Source organism: Helobdella robusta (assembly GCF_000326865.2).
Source record: "Helobdella robusta unplaced genomic scaffold HELROscaffold_43, whole genome shotgun sequence".
Classification (NCBI taxonomy): Eukaryota; Metazoa; Annelida; class Clitellata; order Rhynchobdellida; family Glossiphoniidae; genus Helobdella; species Helobdella robusta.
In genome coordinates this window covers 774,433-786,334 of record NW_008705028.1, presented here as the reverse complement: position 1 = coordinate 786,334, position 11,902 = coordinate 774,433, and the positions used below count along the sequence as shown (strand labels likewise).

The window sequence follows — 11,902 nt, the reverse complement described above, 5'->3', positions numbered from 1 at the left end:
TGCTTAATAGGTTATCGAAGTCATTATTTTAAGCAAAATGGGGTTTTTGATGTTTGTCGTACTTTTTCTTGGATATCAAACAGCAAAACTAAGGTCCTTGCCCAGAAACGGTGCGGGACCAACATTGGATGTGCATAGTAGTAAAACATCAATGGATATAAACATTGTAGTTTGGTCGAGCTTATGTTCATTTAAGGAACGACAACTGAATAGAATATAATGATTTTATTTTCCATCTTTCACCAATTAATAAATTATTATACAAACAAAAATTGTAGACATGCATAGTTCGTACTTTTATTTCTAGTTATACAGTTCAAGTAAAATAACTTTGTAATCGTCAACACTTAGCACGACATTGTAAAGGAGAAAATACTGATGAATGGAGAGGTATTTAATGCATAGAAAAATAAGCGACTAAGGGACGACGTGGAATCAAAATAAAAAGGTGTGCCAAACGATTTTAATAATAAAAATGACATTACCATCGAAACACAAAACGATTTTTTACATCGATACATGAACTTACGTGATATTAAGAAAAAATAAATAAAATAAAACGAGAGATTAAACTCTAAAAAATGCATAGCGGTAACGTTCACTAGTAAAAGATGCAACCTGGAAATGTCTAGCTTTGTGCTGTGCTGTGTTGTCATTACTATAAGAAATTGAACGTCAATTTAAGAATCCTTTCAACCACGAAGATTCATAGCATGTACATACCCAGTAGTTCGCGATACATGCAACGAATTGCTATATGAAGTTCAGCTGTTTGTTCTATTACATCATATATCTTCAATGCTTGCTGGCGTTTCATTCAAGACGTGATCAAGCATTATGAAGATTTAAATTAAAGTTCAATGTAACTTAAAATAAACTTCTCAATAAATAATAAAATACTATAGCAAAAAAACCATTCATAGATAATATAAACAATTAAACAAATCATGTATATATATATACATATATATATATAATATACATAATTATATAAACAAATTATATATTATAATTATAATATATATATATATATATATATATATATATATATATATATATAAAACATAGATATACAAATGACATGATTAATTTGATGAACGTCGAAATGGTGATTGAACTGACTGAACAATTCAACAACAGGTTGATAAATTGTGACGGAGAGAATAACAAAGAACCACGTAAACTTGGAATGAAGCTGTCAAGAACAAAGTTTGTTTGTTTGAGCTAACTGAACATTCCGTAACCTCAGGTCCACACCGAATGGAAACAAGCGAATCCCCAAGCAGGCCACATCACACGGGAACAATTATTTTTCAATGCAGTTTTTCTTGGGGCTGATGTGGTGGGGGTGGGAGATTGGATGGGAGAGGAGGATGTGGCGAGTGCCCTTGATGGGCAGTTTGTTGCTTGCGAAGAATTCAATTATAGATGCAACGCTGACGAACGGCTGGCTGAACTGTCCCAGTATGAACATGTCATCGCAGCTGATGATGATCTTGATGTGCAAGTAGCCACTGTCACTCCTGGCTCGTCGAATTTCATTTAAATTCTTATTTCATTCCCACTTACTACTAATCTGTCGTCCAACTTAAAATATTCAACAAGAAGAGCGTCTGCATGTTGTTTCAAGCCAGTGAGTGTTAATCAACGTTCGTCAGCAGCACGCCAACATCATTCAATGATAATCTTTTTTACAATCAAAAAAAAAAATCCACAGCATTCATTCAACACCAACGTATGAGTGCGTGCGAACAACACAAACCACATTCAGCCATTCTGCAAATTACAACGTTATCTCAAAACAACAGAACGAACAAAAATAAGAATGCTACTTTCGTAATGGAGACGCCAACCTTAATGAGAGTGAATAATCCTTATTATTGCTCTCACTGATCCTCACAAGGTAGCTGCCTTCCACGCTATCTCTCAGCAACAGTTCTGCCTCCTGTCTGCTCAACAGTCCATGGAACCAACTGCAGCGCAAGTGCAGCAATTTAATCACTGATAAAATGCTTTTAAAACAATATTAAATAACTTCATGCAAATATGAACAAATGACATAATTTCCAATCACTGAAAAAAAAGTTTATACTTTTTTATTGCAATCATCATTTCCATTTTATTTTGTATAAAAATAAAACATTTGTAAATTTGTAACATTCTGTAGATCTTAAACATCCAACCAACAGATGCAAAAAACAAACAACTTGCTACTGTTATTTGTAGAAAATAACTTAGTTGCTGAACGTTTAAGTTCAAATTAAAAAAAAACAGCAAACGCAAACATTCGAACTCAAATGATATCGCAACCATCAAGTTGGGTTGAATAATGAAAGCTTTGTGTGCCCTTGAGTCTTAATTTTGAAGAAAAGAAGAAAAAATGTTAAACCTGTATTTGTTAAGCGGATGATCAGCTGCATCTCCTCTCGGCACGCCATCCATTGTGCTGCAGTCAGATGTCTGGTTGTCCTGCCTTGAACCTGAAACATGTTTCGATTGAAGACAATCACGACTTCATTGTCTCAAAATACAATAAACAGATAAAAATACGGGAATGTGTATTGCACACAAAGATTTAAGATATCACAACTTCTTCAACGACGACACTGAAAATTTTTCTAAAAAATTAACGACAGAATAGAAACCGTCTTTAGATTTGCATTTCGTTTCCTTCTGATGTATGATCATCTGTGGAGCGCTGATACATTTATGACTGTTCATATTTTGCCTCTCTTGCTTTGTCAGTCGGTAGCTGTAATGTCGATGGTGGGAGGTGTGGTTGCAACATCTGTGGTGATAAGCTGCTCTGCATGGTGAAAAGACAGACGAAAGTGATGACAAGGTCGAGGTCACAGACTTTGAAGATGTTGTTGCGATGTCGTTGATTGGTGGTCCGTGCAGCGTGTTGAAGTCTGTTGAACTTTGAGATGATGCTTCGAGAACCGTTGCAGAGGATTTCTTCGAAGCACGTGAAGAATTATTTTTGCTGGGGAAAGATGAAATTTTTCTCGACATCTTATTGAACAGATTTTGTTCAGCAGTCGTCAGATCCCAGGGTTCTTCATAGGTGGCCTCTTTGTTGCATGCAACTGTTCAGGGGCAGGATGTAGCAACAATGAACATCAAATATCTCAACCAATGAGAAATTTGATCGATTATGTTCTAAAAGTTGTACAATGGCATAATAAATGTTATAATCAATTGTTGACACTGCAACAACACAACACAAGGTGATTTTGTAACATTAACAGATTTAGAAGATTAGGAAGGATGTGGTTCAGCACAAAATCTCTACATGAAACAAAAATAATGATGGGACAACTGAATGATCTTTAAGATATCATATAAAAAGTACATTTGCTATTAATTTAAAGTTCTAACATTAAATTTTTTACTTGATTTAAACCAAAAATTAATTGTTAGCAGAGAATAAAAAATTTTGCAAGATTTGTTTGAAGTAAGATGCACTCAATAAAAATTATATACATATTTAGCAATAATATGCACTAGCAAGTTCTAGTTTAGAAGACCTTTAACACAATGAAGGTTAATAACAACAACAACAACACACGTTTAGACGGCATTTTCCCCGAGATCGGGGGTTGCCGTTTGGCTACCTATGATGAAACCGAAATACCCCTCGACTCCATCCACATCTGTCACTCGCCTCAGTATCACGCAACCCCGCTTTCACCCTGTCCTTCTCCACCTGCTCTCTCCATCCCAATCGCGGACGACCCCTTCCTACCACTCCTTCAACCTCGAACTCCAACGCTCGCCTAATCCCGACCCTTTCATCCCTTCTCAACACATGTCCATACCACCGCAATCTCGATCTCCTTATCAATGTCACAATGTCCTCATTCAGTCCCATCATTGACATCAGCTCTGTACTACTCCTCCTATCCTTCACTTTAACCCCACACATCATCCTCACCATAGCTCTTTCAGCCCTCTGCAGTACACTTTCCTCCTCTCTCCTCAACACCCAAGTTTCACCACTATATATCATCGCTGCTCTCACACATGCTTTATATACCCTCCCTTTCATCTTCACTGACCATTTCTTTCCACACAATACCCCACCCAGTTCCCTAAATTTCATCCATCCCACACGAACTCTAGCCGTAACTGCGCTCAAACATCCTCCATCCGCATTCAGCTTATCCCCTAAGTAAACAAAGCTTTCCACTCTTTCAATGCCATCACTCAACCCCGTCCTTGCGTCCGTCCTATTAATCACACCATGAACACATTTCTTACATTTGAACGTGCCTTCCACCTTTTTCAGTGCCCCCCTCACACCACTACATCTCTTATGCACCCATTTCTGACATCCTATACACAATACCGAGTTAGCCTTCACTCTCCTATCACATACCCCACAGGGGTCTATTTTACTTATCACTCGTTCCCCACCTTCCCCACTCACCATTACCTTCGTCTTACCAATATTAACTTTTAACCCTTTCTTTTCAATAACACTTTTCCATCTGTCAAATTTTAACTGCAATTCTTCCATGCTATCAGCCATCAAGACTAAATCATCTGCATACAAAATCTCAAATAACAACCCCTCCATTATGTTTCCACACACAACATCCATCACAATTGCAAACAGAAACGGTGATAACACTGATCCTTGATGCACTCCTACCTTAACACTAAAAGCGTCCGACATCCCCCTTCCAACCCTCACCTTTGTCTTTGCCCCTTCATACAGCTGCCTGTATGAAGACCTTTAGAAGACCTTTAACACAATGAAGGTTAATAAACCACATGAAATGTATAATTTTGAATAATTTACAGTAAATAGAGTTGAATTAAAACTAAATTAGACTCGTAAAAATAACAAAATGAACAATTTTATTGAAAATAATCATTAAACAACAATTATGAAAATAAGAGAGAAAAACTTTGGTAAGGCACACTGTAGTCTTCATCTGGCATGGTGACGTGCATGGACCTGCTGGCAGGTGACTTATCGCCATTTCGCACGTCTGCTGGGTCACTATAAAAGTCCAATAGCTTTGGATGCTGCAGGATTGTGGGTTGCTAATTTAATTGATATCAGATAGCAACTACTCATTTTTTATTATTCCAAAATATTTGTCTTGAAATTTATATAAAAATTTGTTTTTGCATGCAAGTTATTTTGATTGATGTAAGATGAACCACCTTACTTAATTTAAAAATGTTTAGTAATATTAACAAATATAAATTGATCTAATTGCAACTTAGCTGTTTTAATTTATATTTTTTCAAAAGCAAAAGATATTAATTGAAATGTCAAAAAATGTAGAAGCTCACTGTTGAATCAAAACTGATTGAAGCTCGTGTTTGAAGAACTTTCTTTGGCAAATCAGTGGATGTAGCATGCAGAGAATTGCAACACCCCAAATGAGATACGTGCATGTTTGGACCTAGGGAATCTTTTTTAAATTTATCTTCACATTTGAAGTTTTGGTTGGGCCGATTTGTTAATTTCTGACTTTGAGTGAACTCTGAATGTCTTCTTCTTTGGGGGAAATCTATAATAGCCGACCAGCCACAATACCGATTTCTCTGCAACGTGGCTACTTCGCACGATTCGACATCAGATCCCTTTTCAATTGTTGGCTGTAGTTGATTATTCTTTCTATTGAAAGTCTTCTCCAAACCTAAACTTTTAATCAGTTTGGCCATTGGTCACAGAAGTCTATCTACAAGATAAAAAAAACAATATTTTCATTACATTTGCACCATTGTAGGCTCAATTTTTTTAAAATAAATTTAATACGCTAGTTAAACAAAATGAACTAAATTATAAATGTTGAAGTTTTGTTTTCATCAAAAAATAATCTTATTGCATTGCATTGTTGGCTTTCAAGAGCATGAAGTTAGCAATGAATTGCAAATTGAGACCCATCCTAAAAATATAAGGAAAAATGAGATTATCTTTTCTAAAATATAAAAATGTCTAAGATATATTAAATTTTCTAATGTGCAAAGTAAAACAATAGAGCTTTTGACAGCCAAATCAGGAAGACTGCATCGCATTTCATTCTCAAGAGCAACATTTAACTAATATTTTAGAATGATGTTATCAACTTGTGTCAACAGTCATGAAGTCATTTTCAACAATGTATAATTTTTAGGCACGATGTAAGGAAAACATGGTAATAAGAAGATCATTGAAAAAACATTCAAAATTGGTTGACACAAAAATGATATTAGTCTTAACATTTTCAAAATATCTATCTACTTAGCTTTAAGATGATAAATTATACATGTTAGTTGCTAATGGAGCAACAGATGTGTAGCATGAGAGTGCCAAATATTTAGATGGCAGGTACACCAGGTAAAAATTTCATTGTCTGTTATATATTTTGGCAGATAAATTCAGACTCCCTTGTAGAGATGCAACATTACAGTTGATATGCTTCTTGTCACAGTGTCTATTACGGCATTCAAATATAATGTTATTAGGAAAAAATTTGCAAAGAAAAAACATTTTGATAAAGTAGTTGTCTTTTTATCTTTTAAAAGAAACATTTATTCAGCTTTTAATTTAAATGATATCTTATGGAAAATATATTGGTAGCAAATGGTACAGTTATTTGCTAGGTTTCAAGCAATGCTATAATCCGGAAAAAATAGAAAAAAGCAACAATCTGTTGATATAAATTAATTTAAAGTTTTAATTTAGTAACTAAGCTAACTAAGCATGTAATTGCACTCTCTCTATTCTGCATTGCTGCTAATAACTAATATTATTGATAATAATTAATTGTAACAATAATAAGGCATAATGCATGAGCACATATTTAGAGTTAATTAGATAAGCATTAGAATTAGTTAGATTAATTAAGGATTGGTCAAATCAAAAGCAGCTAGGGTTTGGGAAAGGTGATACTTTTATTTAATACTTAATTTAATGTTAATCTTTCTTAATAACTAAATTATAAATAAAATAACTAAGTCAATAATAGTGGAGAAAGCGAAATTTTTTCCATTAGTTTTAAATTTCAAAATGAGTGTAAATATATTTAACGTTAACGGTTAACCAAACCTTCCTTGACATCATTACTAAGTAAATGACTGGTTGCTAACTTCACGCTTTTGTATTTTTTACTATTTCAGAAAAGTGATCGCACCGACCACGCGCTCAACCCGTAATTTTAAAAACTTTATCAATTAACCTGTTAAAAATGATATTAATTTAGGAACAAATTTTTCATCTCAGGCACAATCGCCCATTAGTCTAACTTACACAAAATCGAACCATCTAATCCGTTGTTTATTTTTTAGTGCACGTTAAGTTGCTAACGTTCTTTCATTTTGCATAGTTTATCCGCTGATAGAAGTTTTCTAAAGTACGTGAAATATCAACCAAATATACCCATAAAAGTATCAATAAAAATATCTGAGTGTGAATGAAAAGTATTTAAATATAAAAAAAGTTAGGATACTGGGATCTCATTCCATCATTTAATTACTCAGAAATTGAAAAGAAGTCTGAGTCTTGACCTAAGAGCGTTTGCATCATTATATCCATGTTATATTCTATTAACTTCTGCCAACCCACTAAATATAAACAGAATTAAAGAATCTAAATTAAAGAACATTTGTTTCTACCTTCTGCAATCAATAAATTAGTTTATGATGCGCTATTTCCGCGATGTTCCTCAATGAACCAAATGACTCTTGAGATTCGTTCTGAACTTCGTAAGTGGTTGAGAAGTAGTCAGAAAAGTTCCAGAGAAAAGAGCCAGAAAAAGCTAATGCAGATTTAGCAAAAGAGTGTTTAACACGAGTTAAGAAGTGAAAACAAGAAGACGATCAAAAACCGGGGCGTTTAGGTTCAATTAATATATTTAATAAATACTTAGAAAATAATTTAGATTGAGACTTATACATAAATGTACAAATTTAAAAAAATATTCTATATTTTATAGGTATAGAGTGAAAGAGAACAAGATATGGAGATATATGAGAAAAGAAAGGAGCACGATCAACTAGACGAGCAACACAGGTGAAAGTTTTACAGATAGAGTGCAGAATCAGGAAGACCATAGTAGAGCGAGTTACCATAATCAATCTTAGATAAAACTAACGAAGTAACAAGAAGGAGAAGAGTAGGATCGTCAAGAAAAGGCAAAAGTTTTTTTTATTCTACGTTGATGAAAGTAAGAACTTCTAGCAACACTATTAAACTAAGAAGAAAGAGACTACTAGAATCAAAGTTAAAGCCTAGACTACGAAACTTGTGGAAAACATCAAGAGTTTTAGAATCAGGTAAAATAATAGGAGGACACATAGAGTCAGACCGAACGATAATTGAAGAAAGACATAGAGATGCTAAATTTTTTTGACACAATTTTTTGAGTAACATCAGATCTAAAATGGTAAATAACCATAAACAATATTTTTTTGAGATTCATCAATTTTTATAATGTTAAAAGATAAAATTATTTCGACTACCAGTCCGAAACAATCTAAGCAAAGTAAACAGATGCTCCCAAATATTCTATACGTATGGATGTGGTTTCATATAAACGATTAAATATAGATAGATAGATAGATGTTAAAAGTTAAAGGTTACTCTCTTTCTTCTGCGTTTGCTTCAGAGGTTTCAACGACAAATACACACAGCGTATATGAATACACGTGCAAACCACGCATCATACACATTGCATATGATAGGCGGGGATCTCTTTGTATTAGAACCCAGTCATTGCAATAGCAAGACCAGGCACCTTTAAATGGCTCAATGGTTAAAGGTTATATATTAATATTATTATTATATATTATTATTATAAAGGTTATATATTCCAATATATTTTTTCAGAGAAAAACCACTTAAACCACTGCCTACTGCATATGCATGTATAAATATAGTTTTGTTGAGAACTTTTATAGTTTTTTTTTAATGAATTTTTCTTTCATTAATTATTTCCTCAACTCAAGTATAAATATATGCACTCTATTATACCTTATTTTATTGAAATCTGTGTGGCTATTCATTCGTTTTTATATAGTGCCATGGCAAGCGACTGAGGCGCATTATTATTATTATTAAAACAAACACACACAGTGTACGCAAAAACACGTGAATCATCATCACATCGTTGAACAAGGTAGGCGGGAATATCTTTACATTCGAACCTAGTAACTGCAACAGCGATGCCAGACATCTTAACCATTACACCGTAATGAACTTTTCACTTTGTCAACTGAAATACTTTGAAACATTTTTCTTTTTTGCGTTTAGAGTTTAAATATTACATTTTGTGCATTTTGAAATACCGATTAACTGATTGTGCTTGCCTATTTATATTGTTGAACTTTTGAATTATTGAACACTGAATTATATATTTAAGTTAATAAATTATGTTAGCTACCTACATGTAATATTGTGTTAGAGAGAAGTTCTGAGGAACTGTTTGATGACATAAAGCAGAAACGATTTATGACGTTTGTGGGCGGATTCAAAAAAATAATTTCGTCCGAAGTTGAGATCGTCGGATCACTGAGATCATTTTCATGTTCAGACAACAGAATGTTGAATTTAAAAAATTTAAAAATATAAATGAAATAAATAAACGAGTTTGAAAATATTCAAAGTACAGAAATTATTAAATTTTATAACGATTTCAAATTTTCCGCGTTATGTTTAGACTGAAAAATGACGATTTCTGTTGTAATCATTTCTTCAGGACAAAATTATTAGCCTTGCCAAGAATCATTCAATTAGTTGAAACCCGAGATTCCGAGGTTAGTTTAAAAATAAATTACGAGAACCGTTCAAAATTTCCGCCAAATGCCAATGACGCAGAGCGATGGAGTTATCTCACCTTGAATTATGCTAAGTTCGGTCAGTTGGAGAGGTGCGTGGAATTCATAAAAGATGCCATTCGAGAGGGAGACAACGTTGGTAGCGATGAATTCAAGGACGACGATAAACTCATGAATGTTTTGTCTCTTTCAGAAATATTTATTCTGAATTCGGCCAATAAAAATGACAACGATGTGCGGGCTTTCGTTGTAATTCAACCGTGGTTAACTTCGAGGTCAGTTTGTTCATTTTTAATATCCAGCCCTTTGTACCAAAATGTTTAAATTATTATTAAACAAATAACTTAAAGTTATATTCATTATTGAACAAATAACATAGAACAAATAACTTATAACTTAGATAAAATAACTTGTTCAGTGGTTCTTATAAGCGCTTTATAAGTTACCGTAAAATAAAATTGTTTTGAAATTTTTATCTATCTTTTATTATTATTATTAGTATTAAAAATATTTTTTTATTTATGGTAACTTATTTGACAGGTTTTTAAAGTGTTTTTCATCATTATATAGCTAGTTGAGCACATTTTTATATTTTGTTCTAACTACTTTAAAAAATTTGTCTACTTTGGATTTTATGATATCAATTGCAGAACGATTGACACATGTTTGGCGTCTATACTGGTATATTATGATCAAAACTGGATGAAATCTGGATTCAATCATTTTCCAAGGATTGTGTACATGAAGGATGAAGTTAGGATGGCTTTGCTGGACTTGGGCATTCAACTTACAAAAGAAATTCAAATAGGGTGAGTAAGCAAAAACAGATTACATTTTACAAATCGTTCATTAACATTTTAACGTAATTTTTTAAAGTTATACTGATTGTGTTTTGAGAGTATGTCCAGCCTCTAACTTGAATTTATTAAAGACAATGTGCAGATACGGATTCAAAGTAGCAGTTAATATACCAGACGGAGTTTTGATAAAAAATCAACTTGAAAAGGATTGCATTGTTGTTAAACAATTTGATCAATTAAGAAAGGTATAAATTTTTAAACATTCATGAAAATAATTCAATTTCATAATTCAAAACAACTTTTTAAAGCCTAGAAGCGATGAAGACGTGAGAGAAATGATAAATCGCGTTTACAATAAAGAGAAATGTGATCGAATATTTGAGAGTAGTCCCCTAAGGACTGTTTCATTTCTACCACGTTTTTATAAAATTGATAATGAGAACGTTTTATTCATTAGAAATGCCACAAAAGAAGATGCATTTGCCATGTATAATTTGTTGTTGCAAGCATCCAAGGATGGCCGTGGTTATGGAACTAACGAGTTTCCAACGTTTCATGCATTCAAAATATGGATGTTGAATTATTATTCCATTATATACGATCACGTGGACTGCCAACAAGCTCCAATTCAGTCAGATCTATTGAAAAAATGTACTTTTGAAATGGTTGGATGCAGTTTTATAACTGAAAGCTGCCACTTGAGAACGTCAGCCCGTCAAGCCGCAGAGTCCAGCGTGGTCGTCAGCAGTAAGTTCAGAGGGAGAGGTCTCGGGAAGAGAATATTGCACATCGAAATGGGCCTGATGAAAGAATTAAATTACAAAATTATGATCAACGACATTTTAACGAGCAACTCACAAATGAAGGCCACCCTCTCGGGGATCTTAAGAGAGGATGATTACGTTCACTTGGGAAGTCTGCAGAATGTTTCATACACTCAGGGTTGTGGCTGGGATAGCCAGGAAATAAGATATTACGATCTCCAGAAACCAAGCGTAAAGTCATTTACAAATCTTCTAAATGAAAACCGTCAGCAGTTTAATCTTTCCTCCAAGTTGTAAAATAAATACTTTGAATGCATTCTGAATGTTTATTGAGAGAGAAGTAATTTAAAATAGTTGGAATAAAATATAAAACAGATATCACAAATTTAGTTAGAATCAAAAAATTTTTAATTTTATATTTTCGTCTGACAAAAAATTGTAGTTTGTATTTTTGAAACCATTCTTGTCATTACGTATGCAAATCTACGGGATTTAATGGGTGGATTCATTTTCCAACGGTGTGCAAGTATGTTTTATGGAATTTGGAACTAGAGGATGTAT

General features: G+C 33.4%; 2 protein-coding genes across 2 annotated transcripts; one reads left to right on the top strand and one right to left on the bottom strand.

The window, feature by feature from the left end:
• Positions 1 to 1,354: 1,354 nt before the first annotated feature.
• Positions 1,355 to 1,972, bottom strand: HELRODRAFT_146123 (hypothetical protein; the record flags this gene model as incomplete). Its single annotated transcript, XM_009025740.1, has 2 exons — positions 1,355 to 1,520; positions 1,854 to 1,972. Coding segments are annotated over 2 exons (285 nt in total), but the record flags the coding sequence as incomplete, so codon positions are not given.
• A 5,989-nt stretch (positions 1,973 to 7,961) lies between these two features.
• On the top strand, positions 7,962 to 11,638 carry HELRODRAFT_193141 (hypothetical protein; the record flags this gene model as incomplete). The annotated part of the gene is made up of 5 exons (XM_009025739.1): positions 7,962 to 8,014; positions 9,699 to 10,052; positions 10,428 to 10,586; positions 10,654 to 10,822; positions 10,886 to 11,638. The coding sequence occupies 5 exons, from the start codon at positions 7,962 to 7,964 to the stop codon at positions 11,636 to 11,638; spliced, it is 1,488 nt and encodes a 495-aa protein (XP_009023987.1).
• Positions 11,639 to 11,902: the final 264 nt, after the last annotated feature.